The sequence below is a fragment of the Phaeoacremonium minimum genome, assembly GCF_000392275.1.
Source record: "Phaeoacremonium minimum UCRPA7 unplaced genomic scaffold PA7_03_scaffold_410, whole genome shotgun sequence".
In the NCBI taxonomy this organism is placed as follows: domain Eukaryota; kingdom Fungi; phylum Ascomycota; class Sordariomycetes; order Togniniales; family Togniniaceae; genus Phaeoacremonium; species Phaeoacremonium minimum.
Window position 1 is genome coordinate 322612 of NW_006921312.1, and position 20736 is coordinate 343347.

The 20736-nt window shown below is 51.7% G+C and overlaps 4 protein-coding genes across 4 annotated transcripts; 3 read left to right on the plus strand and 1 right to left on the minus strand.

Annotated features, from left to right (window-relative positions):
- Positions 1-648: 648 nt before the first annotated feature.
- On the plus strand, positions 649-1932 carry UCRPA7_5367 (putative salicylate hydroxylase protein; the record flags this gene model as incomplete). Its single annotated transcript, XM_007917914.1, has 1 exon — positions 649-1932. The coding sequence occupies one exon, from the start codon at positions 649-651 to the stop codon at positions 1930-1932; it is 1284 nt and encodes a 427-aa protein (XP_007916105.1).
- A 236-nt stretch (positions 1933-2168) lies between these two features.
- Positions 2169-5261, minus strand: UCRPA7_5368 (putative dna repair protein rad5 protein; the record flags this gene model as incomplete). Its single annotated transcript, XM_007917915.1, has 4 exons — positions 2169-2247; positions 2308-3390; positions 3441-4574; positions 4936-5261. The coding sequence occupies 4 exons, from the start codon at positions 5259-5261 to the stop codon at positions 2169-2171; spliced, it is 2622 nt and encodes an 873-aa protein (XP_007916106.1).
- A 10122-nt stretch (positions 5262-15383) lies between these two features.
- UCRPA7_5369 (putative lmbr1 domain-containing protein) lies at positions 15384-16880 on the plus strand (the record flags this gene model as incomplete). The annotated part of the gene is made up of 1 exon (XM_007917916.1): positions 15384-16880. The coding sequence occupies one exon, from the start codon at positions 15384-15386 to the stop codon at positions 16878-16880; it is 1497 nt and encodes a 498-aa protein (XP_007916107.1).
- Positions 16881-18008: 1128 nt separating this feature from the next.
- Positions 18009-20236, plus strand: UCRPA7_5370 (putative gtp-binding protein 1 protein; the record flags this gene model as incomplete). Its single annotated transcript, XM_007917917.1, has 3 exons — positions 18009-18031; positions 18165-18754; positions 18846-20236. 3 exons carry the CDS (start codon positions 18009-18011, stop codon positions 20234-20236), a joined length of 2004 nt encoding a protein of 667 aa, XP_007916108.1.
- Positions 20237-20736: the final 500 nt, after the last annotated feature.

Sequence of the window (20736 nt, forward strand, 5' to 3'; positions counted from 1 at the left end):
CGTTGGGGTCTCAAGCCTCTTGCTTGCTTTTGGGGCCTAGCTCTCTGCCGTGTTACCAGTGGCTGAACGCCAGATTAGTCTAGATAGATAACAGTATAGGATTGCCAGAGTCTGGGGAAAAGCAAGCAAAACCCCAGCCAATTGCGGAGGAGGCCTAAATAGTGCGGGGGTTTGCTTTTGTGGGGGGATGCAATTATTCGCAAACATCATCACCGGCAGCATGGATCCGGGATTGCAAACTGACTCGTGTCCTCGTCGCTACTACATGGCCTTGTGTTTCCTCTAATCACTCCTGGAAATATTGTAGGCACCCGGCGCCTTCGATCCGATAACTCCTGTTTCTCGGTGCCTTAGGATGCATGCATCCAGCCTCCGCATTGGAAAGGTTGGTAGTGTTGTCGATCCAGGGAAGTGTAGACGGCTATGCCACAAGGCGGAGAAGTTAGATCACCACGGTTTGCGGGTTTGAGTTTTCCCATGATCATGTCAGAGTAGACAGAAATATAAGACAGCCTTCTGTCCAAGATCTTGTGCATCGTCGTTGCATCAGCCTGAGTACCTCTTCGTCACACGGAACAACCCGATTGCCTCTCCAACTTATATTTGAATTTCATATATTAGAAAGAAAGCAGTTGCAGATACATCGCGATGCCGCAGGCAGCACGATCTCTCAACGTTCTTGTTGTTGGAGCCGGCCTTGGCGGCCTCGCCACTGGCCTTGCGCTTCAGACAGACGGGCACACAGTAACAATTATCGATGCTGCTCCGGAATTCGCTGAAGCAGGAGCAGGAATCAGAGTTCCCCCAAACTCTAGCAGACTGTTGCTTCGCTGGGGCGTAGATCTGGAGAAGATGAAGAAATCAGTATCAAAGCGTTACCACTTTATCCGATGGGAAGACGGTGCAACTATTTGCAAACTTCCATTCGACAACATTGTTGAGACCCACGGCGCACCCTACTATCTGGTCCACCGGGCCGATCTGCACGCTGGACTGCTCGAGGCTGCTCGGAAAGCAGGTGTTGACATCCACACGCACAAGAGAGTAATCGAGTACAACTTCGAGGCACCCTATGCCAAGACCCAGGAGGGCGAGATCTTCAAAGCCGACCTCATTATCGGAGCTGATGGCATCAAGTCGATCGCAAGACCCCTGCTTACGGGCCAGCCTGATATCCCCCGCGACACTGGTGACGTTGCATACCGAATTCTAATACCAGGAGAGAAGCTTCTCGCCGATCCCGAACTTGCGAACCTCATAACCGACCCTTGCACGACCTCTTGGTGTGGTCCTGATGCCCACCTCGTCGGATACCCGATCCGCAATGGCGAGATGTACAATATTGTCGTCTGTGCTACTTCATACAATGAGACCACGGACGAGGTCTGGGTGATCAAGGGTGACAACAGGGAGCTGTGTGAGCGATTTGGAAAATGGGAAAAGCGTGTCCAGAAGCTGTGTGCACTTACAGGAGATTTCATGAAGTGGAGACTCTGTGACCTTCCCAACCTTACTCGATGGGCCCATCCGTCGGGCAAGGCTGTTCTTCTGGGCGACTCCTGCCACCCAATGCTTCCCTACCTGGCTCAAGGTGCAGCACAAGCCTTTGAAGATGCGGCTGTCATCAGGCAATGTCTTGCCCAGGACACCGATCTGCCCACAGGGCTCAAGAACTACGAGAGTATCCGGATGCCGAGGGCAAGCTTGGTTCAGGCCAAGACACGGGAGCATCAATACATCCTTCATATCGACGATGGCGAGGAGCAAAAAGCTAGGGATGAACGTATGCGCGTTAACGCAGCGGAGAATCCTGTCTTCTGGGGTTATGACGATCGCCGGAAATGGTTATTTAGCCACGATGCTGAGATCCTCAACAAGGATGGCGCAAACTGGAGAGAGGCAAGCCAATCTACAGGTGTTGCAGCTCACTGAACGTGTACTATCATATAATAACTGCATTAGATAGGTGCTCTGGCGAAATAGACACATAGTTGAACCTTTGCAACCACAGCTCATGCCTCAGGTGTCTTCTTCGCCACCAGCCCTGCCCGTTCCCCATTGAGAATTTCAATTAATAGAGACATCGAGCGCTTCATGAAGGTCAGATCATCTATATCGACAGCAAGATGAGTTCTAATGCGAATGAAGAACATTTCAATACAAGTCATTTAGCTAAGCAGCTCTTTGATATCCTCGATACGTTGCATTTTCTTCTCTTCGTCACTCATCATGCCAAGAGAAGTAGCGCTGGGTGCTATCAGTAACCATTTCTGGGGTAGGTTCAATCAGCAAGGAAAGTGTGCTCACATGAACTTTTTTCTGTCCTGGACTTTCAACATTCTCTCTTCCACGCTATCCTTCACGATGAAGCGACACACTTTGACTTCATCATCTTGACCCATTCTGTGTACACGATCAATAGCCTGCGCCTCGATCGCAAAACTCCACCATGGGTCCATCATGTACACTCGCTTCGCTGAAGTCAGGTTTAAGCCCACTCCACCAGCTCGTAAGCTGATAATCAAGACTGTAAATGTTGTACAGTCTTTGAATTTGGTTAACACGGCGGCACGTGCTTTCTGTGCCATGGAGCCATCCAGGCGAAGGAAGTTGATATTGGCTCTTGCCAAGGCCGGTTCGATGAGTGACATGAAAGAGGTGAATTGGCTGAAGACGACCGACTTCATGATCGGGTTTTCTCTCCGTAAAGCTCGCAAATGCTGGATCAAGGCGACGATCTTCGCGGAAGAATTATTCACACCAAGTCTCTGGAGGCTGATACGAGGTGGTTGGCCTGGCGAGGTTGGCTCGTCATCGTGTCGGATGACCTCAAAGAGATCCCGGCTGTTAATCGGTTCTCTGCAATTGAAGCATCTGGGCAACTCATGATTGTCTGTCTGGTGGTTGATGTAGTCCAACAAGCACTTTCTGCAAGCAGAGTGCCAACATCCTGTGACGGTCTGCTCTATCATGGGCTCTTCACAGCAGATGGGACATTCATTAACAGTCTCGTCTCGGATCTGAGCTAGAACGTGTGCTCCGAAGGCGTTCGAGTCCGCGTCGTCGTCCGTTGTGGCAGTGAATCTTTCAATCAACGACTGTAGGTCCATGTCATCTGCAAAGCCTGCGGCTGCATCGGCAGCGGCGCTCGCTTCTTCCTCGTCGGTGACCACATCCTGGTTCCTGACCAAGATGGGGTGGCAGCACGATTGCCGCAGCCGGAGTAATTGGGCGAATATTGTCGTGAACGCCTTCATGACTGTTCCCGCCTCCATGTTTGCTTGGAAAGTTCTCTTCGCACGCGTAAAGATGTGATCATAAACATCTCGTTCAGTCCTCGACAGCTCGACATCGACAATCTCGATTTGCTTGGGTGGCAATGCCACCAGTCTGGAATTGGATCAGTTATAGCTCAGAATGTAGTTGAATATTACACTCACGGCTGGCCATCAGGAGTCTTCATATCCTTTGTTCTTCTCATGACTAAAGGCTCAAGTACGGTCTGAACTACATCGAGCGCGCGCATAAAGTTCTTTGACTCGAACGGCACGGTGATAAATGTCCGCCAAAAGGAGAAGTTATTCCACGGCTCCACTCTAAGAAATCTTACCAAGCTGAAGAGGTCCTCAAGTTTGTTGACAATGGGTGTTCCGGTCAAGACCCATCGGTGTTCTGCAGACAACTCATAGCACGCCTTGGCTGTTTTAGATTGACGGTTCTTGATCGTATGAGCCTCATCTAGGATGATGCGGAAGAAGTTCAGTGAAAATAATCCAGACCCAACGTCTCGTCTCCCGGTCTTGGCGAGCTGTGTGAACTCAGACAAGACCACGCCATAGCTTGTGATCACTACATCAGGGGCCGATGCTGCATTGGCTTCACAACATAGGCTTTGGAGATTGCCGATCTTGTCGTTTCCATAGTAGACCATTGACTTGATAGTACCTTCAAGAGATGCATTTTCGGCCTCGCTCTGCCATTGCGCAAGTAATGACATAGGAGCAATGACTAGAGTTGTGCATGGAGCGTTGGCCACTCCCGCACCAGATGCAGAGATTCGTGGTAAGCTGTTGAGAGAGGTGATAGATTTTGGTGATTGACGGGCTTCCAATGCCACCTGAGATTTATTGGTGTGAACAAGGCTGAGCATCTGTATTGTTTTGCCCAAGCCCATCTCATCGGCAAGGATACCGCCAAGGCAATGCTGTTCTTGCCTAGGAAAGTCGAGAGACAGATCTCCAGAATAGGGATTGACGTAGAAGGTCGGCTGACCAGGTATAGGAGGTAGCTCCTGGTCGTCGACATCCTTTCCAGGCCAAGAATATTCTTCCCAGAGAGGGTGCATTGACACGTCCCTTCCCTTGTCTTTCTCGTCCCTCTCCTTTGACATCATCCAATGCAATGCTTGTTTCTGATAAGGACGAAGCGTCATGGCGAAGGTGTCAGCTGGTTCGGCCTCTGGAGTAGTAAAGTCGAAGGATTGAGCCTTCTTGTAAAGAGCATCCAACTGGTCTTGTTCGAGTTCTTCGCCATCTTCATTCTCATCTGACGGAGGTGAAGAGCCGGGGTTGTCACTAGAAGGTGTCAACATTATCCATCATATGCGGTCGCAAGTCTTACCGGCTGGAACTCTTGGATTGCTCGCTAGCTTTCTTTTCTGCCAATTCGGCTGCTTCAAGAAGTCCCTGGCGCGATTGCTTTGCAGCAGCGGCATTTACAGTGATGGGTATCAAATTAATCTCTTGTAGCAACCTCACGAGTGCCACCTGTCGGAGGCGTAGATCCCGTTCCTCGCTCGTCTCCTTCTCCTCAAACACGCCGGTCGTTCTATTCTCAGCGAGAGCAAAGCCCCGACGATAGAACGCAGATCTCAAGAGGAAACAACGAAGCTGCAAAAATACAGTATCGTTCGTCCTCAATCTCTCAGGTGCGTACACACAGGTACCCTCAAATTTGCAAACTCCTTGATCCAGCAGCGGGGAAACCCAATCGGCGGTGTCTTTTGCTAGCCGGCCAACTTCCATGCCCTTGGAGTTGGTGAATCGAACAATGACATCGACTCTCTTGGATGCAAGATTGTTCGGTCGTGGAGCTGCAACGGATACCCCCAGCTTAGCCTTTCCTTTGAGTGCGGCAGGCTGGGGAGGCTGTATTTTTTGTCGCTCGATTTTAACGATATCGCCGTGCTTCAGGAGGTTCGTACCGCTTCTTGTCGCCCAACCTTCCACGCCAAAGGCACCGATGTACCGGGATTCAGGCATTGCGCTCCGCATGGTAATCTCGGATCTGGCCACTTCACTTTTAAGCGCAGACGATGATTCTGTAGAATGTCCCGCCGTGCGTGCGAAAGCATTAAGGCTAGGAGACTTCTTCTTGAACTTTCTCCAGGTTCCGTCAAAGTACATGTTGACTGCCCTCTCGATATTGTCCCCGCAGTTTTCCTGGATGATGGCCAAAACGTCGGGACTGATTTTGTCACCTACGAAGCTCTCGAACGTCTGATGGTCGAATGCCAAAGATGCTGCGGCGTGTTTTGAAGGTCCAGCCTCTAGATGGGCAGCGGGGATACGATTTGTCATGTCATCCACGGCTTTTTCGGACAGCGGAGACCTCTTCGCAGTGGACAACAACGTATGATCTGTGGAATTCTCGGCTGAGCCATGCGAATCACTGGCAGCATCTTGGAAGAATCGAGTCTTGAGCGCTGGCGCCGGAGGGGACGTTGACGCACTGGTAGACGCCGATCCGGATGCGCCAGCATCTTCGTCTTCTATGTTTGCGAAGAACCTCCTCTTCTTTGCCGGGGGGCCGTCATAGTTTGCTGTCTCCATCATGTCCTCACAGAGCAGCATAAGCCGAGTCGCGGTTAGTCTCGTGGCCTTGCATAGGGGCTTCGACTGCAAAATTCCCAGCGGCTTGGTACCTAGGTAGTTTGGTCTCCAAGCGCAGTGAACCGACGCGCTTTCGAAATCGTGAGGCGCGACTTCCTATTTAATGGGTGGCGCGAAGGACTCGCTGTCAGGTGACCTAGTACGTATCCAGTACCTAAGCTACAGGGTAGCTCCCCATTCTAGCCTAGGTAGCAGCTACCGGTCAAATTCTCCAGTGGGGATAACGCGTTGAGTTGGCCTGTCAGAGTCGTTGTAATATTTTCCCCGTCGCATCGGTTATGTCATACTTCACTTTCGGTTGTCGAGCTACCTCGTGGAGAGTCAAACACGGACGGCAATAGGCATAGCTTCTTCTGCCTGTTGGCAGGCTTTATGATAAGATGGGTGCTTAATTGACATTTCTTTTATAACCCCAATGTTGTACACGCAACACGGCCTTCGTCATGGCCTTTTGCGGTCACTCTCACGCAGTCGGGGCGCCTTCCACCGTGGCATTGTCACGGATGCAGATGTTGAGCAGGCCCGGAAATACTGCTTAAACCAGTTAAGGTATATATATATGCCTAGATCTTACTGGCATTGAAGAGCAAGCATGCTGAACTCTGGTCTCACAGGCATGGCGATTACGACTCATACCTCATCCGCCAATTCGTGCCGAGATCTTCTCGAGATGCATACGACGCGTTGCGAACTCTGAACCTCGAGCTCGCGAGGTTACCAGAAACGGTTTCAAGTCCAATAATCGGAAAATTCAGGTTACAGTTCTGGCGCGATACTATTACAAAGGTCTTTGCAGGGGATCCTCCGCGCGAACCGATCTCGATCCTACTTCACAAGGCTATCACCGATCTTTCTTCCCGAGCTGGCAACATCAGTGTCAAATCTATGAAGTTCTGGCTTCTGAGGCTCATCAATGCTCGAGAACAATACATGGATAACAGGCCATTTACAAGTCTCGCTGCCTTGGAAGAGTACGCCGAGAACACGTACTCGACAATGATGTACACAACCCTCGCGGCCATGCCGTTGAACTCGATGCACATGGATCATCTCGCTAGCCACATTGGCAAAGCCTGCGGCATCGTGGCAATTCTTCGTGGGGTGCCAATTCTGGCTGCACCATCAGCACCAGTCAAAACACCCGGGGGCGATGTTCCGGCCGCTAGGAATCCAGTGTTGCTGCTGCCCCTGGATGTCACGGCTCAAGTTGGCCTTAAGGAAGAGGATGTGTTTCGACAGGGGCCAAATGCGCCAGGCTTACAAGATGCAATATTCAATGTTGCTACGCGTGCGAACGATCACCTAATCACTGCGAGAGAGATGCTGAAGAACCTTCATGCCGGTATAGATCCAGGACACGAATACGAGCATCAGGGCGAAGCCGAACACACTTACCCCAGCAAGCAAGTCGGCACGGGAGATGACCAGAAGGACCTTGCACGAGGCTTTGGAGTGCTTCTCGAGGCTGTTCCCGCCGCAGACTATCTTGCTAGAATAGAAGGCGTTGACTTTGATCCGTTCAAGGTCAGGAGTAGCTGGAAGCTACCGTGGAGAGTGTGGCAAGCTTTAAAGAGACAACAGATATGAGTACTCTGGGACACACCTTCAACAACCCAGAGATCGGGTAGTTCATCAATTTTGGGAGAGTCCTGTAATGGATTCAATGAACGGTTGAGATTATATCACGGATGAGAGTGCTCAATCTTTGGACTATCTTGGACTCTGGGGACACCCTCAACTGGGGAGCCCTGGAGGTGGTCGCAATGGCCCTAGTAACAATACTGTAATACAACCCATTTGCTGAATATGCCTTGAGGCACTGAGCAGCATTACGATCAGATTTAGAACATCGCTAGATCAGAGAACACATCATGCTGCCATTGGCGTTATTAAAGGGGTATCCGGAAAGTGGATGATGACGTAGTCACAGCTCGGAGATGTAGTTTGGCTGCACTCGAGGCATTGAGATAGGTTGGAATGGGAGAAGCAGAAGCATAATCTTCTCAACATGACAGCCTTTACGAGTGGCAGGCATTCTGTACGTGATATTCCTCTCGCCTCAATCAAATTATTTATTGATATCACATTGAGACCTGATGATAATACGGCGATCCATTGATACAGCTCCACCTCTACAGTCAACATCACGGCAAGATTCGGCGGCAACGGCGGCGATGGCAGCGGACGACAGGGGCAGGATGAAGAGCGTGCTGAGGGCGGGCAGCCGGGTCGGTTTCTCTTACGTTTTGTCCAGCAGCATCGGCCGGTTCCGATGGAGCCGCCTGGTCGGGTAGGGCGCAGACGGTTCACCGTAAGAACTGCAGGCCTGAGCTTTAATTTTCTCGGAACATTCCCTGACGATCGATCGGACGTGCGTTTCGCAATCGTTAGGTAATTTGAGGAAGAATGTTAGGAGCTCATGAGCTTTGGAGAAGCAGCCGCCAGGGTTCCCGGTTGTTTGATACGTAATGGAGCCGGAGCTGGGATCGGAGGCGCGCAGCCTCTAGGCAGGTCTATGCTGAAAGTCGGCGGCCGATGTCTAGCGAAAATTTTCGATCATCTCCACACTTCGCCGATATTGACTCGCAATTACGAATTTTGCACCACAAGATCGTGGACGGCCCCTGAAACTGGACATTTATCGAGTAATACTCGAGTAATAATTTGCTAAACGCAACAAACTTTGCTGAGGCAGACAACCTTGCAAAGGCACAGTAGTACTATACATTGTTATTATGGCAAACCAATAGGCTCGGCCCTTGTAACCCGTGTAAGTGGTCGTGTGCAAGCCCAGTGCCAAGTCTTTCTGTTTATGGGATGTTTCGTACCGGACTCAAGTCCGCAGTGCCTCAAATTTCTTCAATCCTGACTCAATGAGCTTGCCTCTTATGTCCACGGCCCACTAGGAGGGCTTTCATTGCAGGTCTGGAAGGGCTATGATAGGGACCGATAGGGAAAGTAGTGATGCCTAGAGGCGCCTGGATTTTACAATGCATAGATGAATGGTCAGTCGGCTCTGCGCACGTCGCGGACCGAGACCGCTAACACACCACAGAACTCGGTACTGTACAGGGATGGCGTTGCTCGAAATTCAAGTCTAAGTGGGCGGAGGTAGGAAGTCAGGAACGAAGGCTTAATGAAACTTCGAGACTCTGACTCACCGTTTAGTTTTGGAGATTGAAACGCCAGTATGCTAAATTAGTCGCCATCATGCAAGGCGGTTGTGCGACGACGGCAGCCCGAAGTGGTATGTATTCCTGGTACTGTAGGTCAGCTTTGGGTTCAGCATTGTCAACGGGCCACTAGTTGATGCACGCGCAAAGACAATTCGATGGCGTGACAGGTAGGTTGCGAAAAGCCACGACAAGTTGTCGCCATCGAATTCTTTCTGCGGTTGTCCCTCCCCAGAGGCTACAGTCCCGTTCGCTATTATGTAATTCCCATGCACGATCACAGCGATCAGCGAGTGCGGCTCGAGCAAAGCCAACGACATGGCAATCATTGTTTACTGGTACTGGCAGCTGGAATATCGTGTAACGACGAGGGTGACGCATACATAATCGGCAATTGCTCGGCTTTGGCCCAGAATCGTAGTACGAAGCAGCGGCGTAGAAAACGATTGGAATGAAAGTGTTCACCGGCGACATCAAGCAAGCTCAAATCGAGGCGGGGACACCTACCTCGAATAGTTCATGCTTCCCCAGATTTCACTTTCAGGTATGGCCACAGCTTGTTCAACCCCTCGACAAATTTGGATGGTGGCCCTGCAGCAGTTCTGCGGCCCTCTTCGGCTCTTCCTTACGCCTCAATGGTGTCCCTTGGTCTGTCACAGGTGTACCTAGTTAGGCGCATGACCTGTATTTCAAAACTGCGGGCACGAATGACACCTTCCGGTGAATGGTGACGCATGCACGCCCCGAGGTGGACGTCCGGCGCCGTCCGCGGAGATGTTGATGCTGGTTTCCAAGGACTGTGAACGATCCACACCGAAGCGCCTCCATGAGCAACCTGCAAATGTCTCTGCCATAAGGGCCACAGTAGACGACTAGAAAGAAGTGCTCGAAAATGCGGGGAAGGGACTGTGTTTCCTGATTGCTGGACGGTTGACCGATGATACAAGTGGCGCAGGCGAGGGTGGCACCTTGCTGCATCACGTACATCTACTTACACTGCACAGTGGTCTTTAGGGCGCCTGACCATCACAAGCTTTTCATATGGACTTGGTCTGGTGTGTAAAGATCTCCCTCGACCATGCAATTTGTTGGTCATTTTGAATATTTCTGCAAGAGATGTTGAAGCATGCGCACATCGCAATATCAAAATCCTGTCAATCACTGATGATTCAATGACGTACAGTCCTTGGATCCGGTGCCAGTATGCCACGTTCTCAAAAAGGTATGACTAGAGATGGCAAGGAAGGTGTTTGAAGGAAGAAGACTCCCGGCGTCACGACGGGGAAATGGTTGAACTGTTAAACTCATTGATAGACTCTTCGCCCTGTTCCATGTTCTCTGTGAAGCTGTCCGCCTGCATCGGGTCACCGTGAGCTCGGCCGAGTTTAAGACCAAAGAGGTAATTCAGAGCAACTTTTGACCCCGGCATCGCACTCTACTCTACAGATGAGTTTAGTCCCCCGCCCATTCACGGAGGCCCCCGTACCTCAGATCATATCGTCTCATCTCATCTTGGAACATACGCGGCATCCTAAGGGATCTACTAATGTCACGCCTCATGCATCGACCTTCGCAAGCAGAGGACCTCTCAACCTGCAGAGCTAGGCCGTCGAAGACGAACACTCGAATCGAATTGCCTGATAATTTTTCATGTCTGCGTGTAACCCGTGCGGCCACCCATCAATGTCGTTGGGCCGCATTTATCCTCCGATGTAGCGGGGCATGAAAAGCCGGGGTCGGCAAGCCCACCTGTACAGTGGGTAGGTAAGGGTAGAGAACTGGAGTATTGCGACTTATATTGGCCTACACCGTACCTAAATCTAGCCTGGCTGGCCCCTCTCACGCCATATATCCATTCATGTTTTTGGTGCGGATGACCCCGCCAAAACGTAACAGAAAGACATCTAATGCAAGCGTCGGCTGTCTATGTATGGCTCGCTCCTTTCCGCTCCTTGTGACAGAGACCTTGAAAGGATGCTCGCAATAGGAGCTCCGCTTGACACCTTTCATAGGCGCCCTCACTCAGGAAACGTGTCTGACTCTTAAGTTAGTTACTGTTGCGATCTCGGAGGCTGCAAGGTACCTTGTCAAGCTTGTTTAGCAGAATGAGGCCATCCTTGAGGGGAAACACCTTGGAAACCAGGTACTCTACTTTTGCAATGTAGATGCACGCTCTCGGTACATTATCTCGGTTTCCAAAGAGTAGGAGAGAAGCCCACCAAAACTGTTTCGTTCAGGGCGGTGGCGTCCCTTTCTAAACTCTTCTCCAGTCTACCTAGGTATAGGCAGAATGGTTATTACCAGCCAATGATGTTCAGACACACTTACAATCAGTGAAAGTGCATTTGATTAATACACACGAGTCAAAAAGTAACACCAGTTGAATGATACAATCTCACCCGAAGCTTACTCAGTGTCCTCGTCCGACGAGGGTTGTTCAAACTGACAGAGTGGCCCGGGACATCGACTTAGACAGACCCCTGCTCCCCTAACCTGGTGCTTTGGTGATTGTCAGGAACAGTCACCCCGAAGTGCCTACAAGCGCTGATTGATAAGATAGCTTCTGATATAATTCATTGTTCGACACTGCGTTACACTACATCACCAAGGTACAATATATGCAGTGTGCTGTCTGGCTGAACCCATTTGGAACCACCTGCAGGGATTTCAGCCCTTTACAGTACAGAAGGCTGTCCATTCGAACACGTCTATTCAGTTGAAAGCATACTGCATAGTACTCCAGTGACCTGGCCACGACTTCGCCTTCACCAGACCTCTCGCATCGGACTTGCGGCGGACATGGCCCGGGATCAAAACGATGGCTGCGGAAGTTTCTCTTGGGGATTGTGATGGTCTTTCATGGTTCGATTGGCCCGCTTGCGGGCTTGGAAGCCCCGAACAATGGCATTGACATGGCGGAATGAGGTGCTGTGAAGGATTACCTTGACACCCTCCCGTACTGTAGTTTACCGACTGTCCACCGCCGCCTTAACTAGGTAGTGTAGCATACAGACGGCTATTCCCACTTCCATCAACAAGGTGCCCGACCTCGAAGGTTTTGGAGACAAACGTACTGTACCTGACACCAACGCAGCCAGAGGTACAGTACCTCCATACCCACCTATAAGATGGCCTGAAGGAGCAGGCATGCTGGGTTCTGGCCTGCTTACAGGTCCAACAGGGCAAGGCTGGGTACCTGGTAGGGGCACTAGATACCAGGTAGGATACCTGTCGGACATTGGGTCCGCTGCGTGTGATGCGAGTAGTACAGTAGGGCTGCTGGCATCATCTCAGCGAGCGCTGTTGTTATGCAGTAGCCGCTGTGCTACAGGGGGTTACTGGCGTGCTAGGGATGTTAGGCCAGGCACGTTGACCGCCCAGGGCCAAACCATGACACATAATTACTTGATGGAAAGCCGCCAGGGGCCATCACGAGGCAAGGCTCTGCGAAAAAGAGACACCCTCGGAGACAGCCATGCTGGAGCAATGCTGGAGCTGGAGCTGGGGATGCCGAATAAAGGGCGGCCGGGTGTCTTGCTCTTTATATATAACATTATCAAATCTTGTGATCTCATCACGCTACTTTTCTTCTTACTACTACAAGGCTCATTGAACGACTGATATCCACGGTGATCCCGAGACTCCACGATAGCGACCTCGATACGAGACGGCACGCACGGGAGATCTAAGTTGTCAGTCTATTCCATCTGATAACCTTACCTGAACCTGACGGACGGTACCTTTTGTGTCACCTACCCACTTACAATCAGCTCAAAAGTACATTCCGCTACTGCTGTTTTGCTGGTTGTCGCCCGGCATTCGATATCAGTTCAATGCAATTCAAAACAGGTTAATTGATCACGGACAAGTCAATTGAACCCCTCCTTCCAACAAAGACCCCTCCAAGTCAACGCTTTACTGGGGCAGACCGTTTGCAGGCGCATACCAGTCACCACACACTACGCTGCGCTCTCCAGATCAACAAAGCGCTTGCGCAAGCTACTGTATACACTTCGCCTTTTGATAATTTGGGCAAGCCCTACCGACCTGCTACGGAAGTCGACGTCATAAACTATTCTGTGGCGCCTTCCGAAGCAAGCGAACAAGCAAGCAAGGAAGGAAGCCGGGATTTATTCGGAAAGAGACAGGGCGGCTTACACACGCGCATCGAGCCTTCCTTGTCACGAAGACGAAGACGCCGCTGCACATTCAACAAACAAGCAAGACAAGCGGACCAATCCACCGACTCTTTCTTGCCCCGCTCTACCTACCTACCTACCTACCCTACGCGGGCAAGTGGACCTCAGAAAGAAAGAGAAAAAGAGAAGGAGAGCCCAAAAAAAAAAAACTTCATTAAAAGGGTCTAACACCAAGGCACATCAATTGAACTTGCCGGATTCGGACGGCAAAGCGGGCCACCAGCCTGTCACAATTTTTTCCCCCCCTTCCCCCAGCGAACACCAGCGCCAAGGCGTTACCCGACAGCAGCCGGCCGGAGCACATCACCACCGGGGCCAGCACCGGCAGCGCATCGAACGAACAGAAGCTTCCAACAGTGGAGCCTCTAAGTGATCACGCACCACCCCAAAGCGACTTTTTACACGGCAAACTGCGTGTAAGCCCAGGGCCGCTAACCCCAACCTGGTCACTACGGCACATACCTTGCATCGCAGGCGCTCCACACAGCCGGGTCCAGAGTCAGCGGGCACATTCTCTGCCCTCTGAACAGGGACGCTATCATCCCTATAGGTACAGCATAGCACCTGGGACCCCCTCCGAGCCGGAGCACTCCTCAGGCCAGATCAGATCGAACCTGACCGATCAGCAGACCACCTGATCCCATACACACACCGTTGCCTGCGACCGCTACCTACCTAGGTACCTAGGTACCTAGCTCCAATACAGCACAGTACTGCATAGTACAGCTTCTCTCCGGCTCGGCTTGCCGCACCCCAAAGCTACGGCTCCTTGTTACCTAGTGTTGCTAGTGTGGTGCATCTGACTGCTCTTACACGGGCATACAATTCCTAGCGAGCCTAGGTACCCTGCACCACTGCAGCACTGCAGCACTACTACACTAAGCACACGGACAGCACAGTCGCAATTGTATGATCGAGTCATCGAGACGGGCCAGAAGAAAGGCTAAATACCTACCCAGCACAGTCGAGGCCTGTTGTACCGGTATTGGTAGTCTCATTACCTCCTGTTTCTCCTCCCTAGCGACTTGACGGACGCAAGCATCATCAAACAAGTTTGTACCGACTCTCGACTTTCCTCCTATAATTCCTGACACCGGCCCCCGGAAGGAGCAACCTGGAAGGAATTATTAGGTCATCATCACATCTGCATCTGCTCTGCTCTACCCAGCCATTCAACCCTCCTCAAACTATTTACCTTGGAAGGTACTGTGCTGTACCTAGGTACTCTCTCTCTCTCTGATCTCTCGATCTCTCTCGCCGACAGATCGCCGTCTCCGGAAAATCTCTGTATTTTGAGGACGCTTGTCACTGTCTGCTGCGTGTTGCGACCTGTTGCGACCAAGATCCGCCTTTTTTTTCTGGGGAGCATCGCATCTGCATTCCGGTCTAGGCCTAACGCGCCTAGTTACGGGAGGTCACAAGTACAAAATTGCACTGACACTTACACCTGCACTTACAAAACAAACACCCAACCCACAACCCACAACCCACCGCCGTCGCCGCCGCCACCATCAGCAGCAAAACAAGCAAGCGAGCATCCAAACAGCGGCCGACTGAAAGAATCCATACCATCTGGTTTCTGGGCTGGAAAGGAAAAAGGTGGGCGCTGACTGTTCGACTGTCCAGCCCTGACGTTTATTAGTCTTAGTCCTGCAACACAGCACTCTGGCAAGCTGGGAGGGCACATCACATCACATCATCACTACCAACCTTACGCCATCCGCCGTCGTCACTGCATCTGGTCTCGTTCACTAGGTCTGATCTTACCTGACCTTGCATGAACATTACGCTGCATTACTTTTTACCTCCACTCCTATCACTCTATTTTCTTGCTACGCTACTCGTGCTGGATTGCCAGCAACTGTTCAGCTGAGGCTCCTTCTTAAAGAAAGGAAGGCCCCTTCGACTTCGTTGGCTGTGCGCTGCTTTCCTGCTACCCCTCCCCCTCCATCCACACCAAAACTTTACAGACAGCCACGGCGGGCGCCCAGAAGACGCATTCTCCCCAGCGGTGGGCACTTATGATTTTCGCCCTTGGCAGGGGACGCTAAACCCAAAGCCTTTTTTTAAACTACCCCCGTGGTCTTTATTTTTTTCTCGTTCCCCCCCCCTCCAGAACAATGCCACATCGCGTTGCCACGTTCTTCCGGTCTTCGACCAACACCTTGGAAAACCAGGTAACACACTTGAAAAAGGCTGCTATTCGGAGAACAACATCTCCCAATAGGCCCGTCGCCGGCCGCAACTCCAGAAGCTCCGAGCGCGTCTTTTCCTATGCATCATCCATCGACGAGGAGTCCGAAGAGGTGACTTCTCCCGCCAACATGCCCGACTCCCCACATGTCAGACCAACCGCAGAGCACCACCACCGCCTCTCCTTCCCCGGCCTGCACATTGGCCGCTCAAGCAAAGAATCTCACAGCAACCCCCACGTCGATCTCAGCTGGAAGATCGAATCGCCCCCAATCGTCCTCCATGGCGATGCCGAGAACAGTTCCGGCGCACTCGTCTCTGGCCAGCTGTTTCTAGACATCAAGGAGGAGAGCTACGAGGTCGACTCGTTCAAGGCAACACTCAATATCCATGTTGTCCAGAAGCGCCCCTTCACTCCGCATTGCCAGGACTGCACACACCAGTACACCGAATTGGCCACCTGGGACTTGCTTCCCCAGCCCCTACCCATGAAGAAGGGCCGTCATCCCTTCCCCTTTTCAGTTCTTCTGGGTGGCCATCTGCCAGCGACGTTGGATGGGCCCTTGATGGCCATCTCCTACGAATTCAAAGCCGAAGCACTTCCCAAGGCAGGTCTGCCAGTGAAGCTGGAGAAGATCTTTGATGTCAAGCGTTCTCTCCCGGCCCCGGAGCTGCCTCACCATTCAGTACGCGTGTTCCCGCCCACGAACATCAAGGCGAGCGTCCACTACCCCCAAGTTATTCATCCCATTGGCACCAATACCCTCACTCTCAGACTGGACGGCATTGCAAAGACCAACGACAAGGCCAACACAGTAGAGTACTGGAAGCTCAAGAAGCTTACCTGGAGGCTAGAGGAGACCGCCAAGACAATTGCTCCGGCCTGCGAGAAGCACTCCCCCAAGGAACCCAAGGACCAGGCTCAGGAGGAGCAGGCAGCGAAGAAGGGTGTTCAGCGCTCCGAGACCCGCATCATAGGAGAGAAGACGCTTTTCGGCGGATGGAAGAGCTGCTATGCTGGCCCGACTGACTCAGCAGTCGATATTGAGCTCGAATATACCCTTGGCAAACACAACAAGTATAGCTGCGACCTCAAGGCTCGCGACGGATCAGAAGTTAGCCACCAGCTCATGGTAGAAATGGTCGTCTCGCAGGAATGGGCGCCCGTGGGCAAGCCGGCTCTGGTGACGCAGACTGGCGTCGGCAGAATTCTGCGTATGCATTTTGGCACTGTGCTGACCGAGCGCGGTGGTATCGGTATCTCATGGGATAATGAGGCTCCACCAATCTACCAAGACGTGCCGCCCAGCCCGCCTGCATATGTGGAAGAGATGGCTATTGGCGCTGCCGATGGCATTTCAGAACACATCGAACCCCTCGATAGCTCACGAAGCAGTGTCGAGGGTCAGGCTTCAGCAGCTTGAGAGGGCAACGCTTTTTTTAATTTACTTGATGGCACGAAACTCATGCTCTGCTTTCTCATGACGAAGGACCGGTCTATTGTATGCGGGAAACAGGCCCGCTACGTGGACTAAGGACAATGAAGATATGGCAGGGCGAGGCCAATGGCCCCCCTTTTACAAGTTCAGCTTTGACATTTATATACCCCCCTGTGGCTGCGCGATAAACGCCGCGCCTAGGACTTTTTTTTCTTTTGGACACGAGAATATAGCTTTTGAGCATTTAGGGTTTTGATCAGGAAACGGTGCATGGAGACATTAAAAAGTATGGGTGATAGGCAATCATTATACCGGGATGGCAATGAAAACACCGCATAGCAAGGCGTTTTGAGGATTGTGTGGTTCTCCAATATGGGTTGGAAGGACGAAACCGCCTCTACCGCGCCCCTCAGGTGCCGGATGGCAGGAGCTACAGCTTAGAACCGTTGTAGCGCATTAGTCAATGTGAAAGTACCACTTTGATACATTGTAACCATTTTGTGAAATGAGTTTTCTTTTTCCATCCTGGCCATCTGATGTAGTTGTGAAGAGAGAGAGGCATGGAGGGGCAATGCCATGGTGCCGAGGGTCTAATCTGTAGAGGCGGCTGTAGTTGAAATAGAGTGAAGGCGTCTCATCAGGCTGGCAGCACCATGTACCTTAGTCTCATCCCAATTATCTCTTGCTCCAATATGCTTTCGCTTCCTAAGTAGCTGAAAAGCGATACCGATTAGCGGAGAAACCGATGATGATGATGGATGGGCATAACAAGGTGGGATGAATCCCAGCCCAGGGTCTTTGCTGAAGCTCCTTATCGATAAGAGCTCCCCCGCCATTAGCTCGACACCACGCCACGGTTACTCATTCTCTGGGGCAGACGGTGCGCGCCAAACTATGACTCGACCACCTCGACACTTTGGATGGCTCATCCGGCCAGCAGCAGGAGGATAAACCACAGCCACACATCGCAAGGCGGCATTTAAGACTGGAGCCATTCCATCCGCATCACAACGGTTATTCAATCTCCTGTTCTCCATACCATCCATGACCGATTGATTATCAGAAAAGACACCACCAGTGAGAACCGCATAGCATTCGAACAAGCATAATACAATGATCACCCGAATATCATACGAGTAACTCTACAGAACCTGTGAGTGGCCATATTACCGCCGGATTACATTTCAGTCGTCTTGGAGCCATTGGGAGTCCCACTGGTCTTCACTCGGACAGCTCCATGTCTTGGACTAGACACTAATCTAGTGTTAGAGGCAAGATGGCAAGCAAGACGACGAAGCCGATGGGTCACGAAAAGCGGAAGGGAGAGGCCGCTCTCAGCGATTTTGCCGAGTATGTCGAAAAGCAGCAGGCTCTGCGCTATCCTAGCTCCAAGACAGGCCCGTCCAACTCCGGACCCGCCCCGGAGGAGGATCCTCACCATCACGCCGAACTCGATGACATTCTCGATGCCCTCGATCTCTCCGACTCAGGACCCCGCGTGCCCCTACGCGAGTTGCTGCTCGGCACCGATGAGAACACAATGCAGAAACTCGTCGAGCTAGTCACGGAGCGGCTGGAAGAGGGCCACGGCGAGACTTTGTACGAAGTGGGTTTCGAGAACAATGGCGACTCGATGCATTTCACCAAAGCCGATTGGACTTCGGCATTCGATCGGCTGAAGGAGGCTGCGAGTATAGCCCGCGCCTCTTGCCAGCTGTTATTGACCAAGAATGTCGGCGGCGAAGTTGAAGGCTCGACGAATGCCAAAGACAAGGATTGCAGTGGGAAGGTACTTATTCGACAGAATCCCGCAACGGTGGAGGATGTTATTGAGACGAGAATTGCTGTTGTCGGCAATGGTACGCCCCCGTAATTCGCTATACTCCCTGGCAGGACTTCATTCAGATTCATGCACGCGTATTCAGTTACGGCCTACTAACATTGTATCAGTTGATGCTGGAAAGAGCTCCATGCTCGGAGTTCTTGTGAAAGGTGACCTGGATGATGGCCGTGGCAAGGCCCGAGTCAACCTCTTCAGACATAAGCACGAGATCGAAACCGGTCGAACAAGTTCCGTCGGGATGGAAATCATGGGATTCGACACCGATGGCAACGTCATCACTTCTGATACTCCTGGAAGAAAGCTGTCGTGGGAAGAGATTGGCAAGCGGAGCGCTAAAGTCATCACATTCACTGACCTGGCAGGCCATGAACGATACTTGCGAACCACAGTCTTTGGGCTTCTGTCTAGCAGCCCAAATTACTGCCTGCTCATGGTGGCAGCCAACAACGGGCTCATCGGCATGAGCAAAGAGCATCTTGGTATTGCGCTAGCCCTCAATGTGCCTGTCATGGTTGTCATCACCAAGATCGACATATGCCCACCTCACATCCTTGAGCAGACAATCACACAGATCCAGAAGATCCTGAAGAGTCCAGGCGCAAGAAAGATCCCTATCTTCATAAACAGCCGCGAGGAATGCATAAACACTGCCACCCAGTTCGTCAGCCAGCGTATATGTCCGATCTTCCAGGTCTCCAATGTCACTGGTGAGAACCTCGACCTGGTCCGAACATTTCTCAACATCCTCCCGCACTACGGACGATACGATGCTGACGCTCCTTTCGAATTTCACATAAACGATACCTTTTCTGTGCCCTTTGTGGGGACCGTCGTCTCCGGCATTGTCAAGTCAGGGGTCATTCATGCTGGAGATAATGTACTCGTTGGTCCTGATTCCTTGGGCCAGTTCACCACGACCAGCATCCGTTCGATAGAGAGGAAACGCCTTGGCGTTCCAGCTGCATCTGCAGGCCAGTCAGCCTCGTTTGCTTTGAAGAAAGTTAGGAGAAAGGATGTCAGAAAGGGAATGGTTGTCTTGCCCAAAATTGAAGGCCAGCCAACCCCGAAGGTGCACCGCGAGTTTGTCGCTGAAGGTATCTGTCACACGTGCATCCAACTTACCCAAGCAGTCAAGGTACTAACAATTACAGTGCTTATCTTGTCTCATGCGACTACGATCAAGCCAAAATATCAAGCCATGCTGCACGTTGGTCCCGTCTCACAGACATGCGCGATCATCGACATTGACCGGGAATTTATCCGAACGGGAGACAGAGCCACTGTCGCTTTTAAATTTGTCCAGAGACCAGAATATTTAGCGCCAGGCGATCGCCTACTTTTCCGCGAGGGCAGGACGAAGGGTCTGGGGATCGTCAAGTCAGTCGGCTACGACCCTCAGCATCCTCTGAGGGCAAGATCAGACGACACACTAGGTGAAGGAGGGCAAGGCGAACAGGCGACTGCCCCTGTAGGGACCGAGGTCCGGGTTGGTGCTTAGGATTCGCTTCCCTACCCAGTTTCTCGGTGAATGCGAGACACTGCTCTTTCATAGCATTGCTTTTGTACATGGTGGGTTGGCCGGCGTTGCACTTCAATCCCAGTTCGTTTCCAGGTCCACTGGCGTTAGGGATTCCGGTAGCTCATTATTACGTTGCAACATGACATGACGTAGGAGCTAGACACAATGATTCAATATAGCTCTGTATTCGCGAATCTAATAGGTCCTTCTTGCGGACCCGTGGCATCATATTAGACGGCCTATCTCTCCCTCTTCGTACCGTCTCATGAGTACGGCATGAAAAGAGCATCGCTCCTTAATATTGACTATCACCGTCGGTAGCTCAAGGAGCCATTTTCATACCGTTCGACGGTAAGCAAATTCAAGTAGGCTCCTTCACCAGCTAGGGTCTTTCTCATTGGGCTTTGACCTGTTCACTGTCATGATTGACCGTGAGGAGAAATCAACACCACGCTATCACCTTTTCTAGAGTCAGCAGA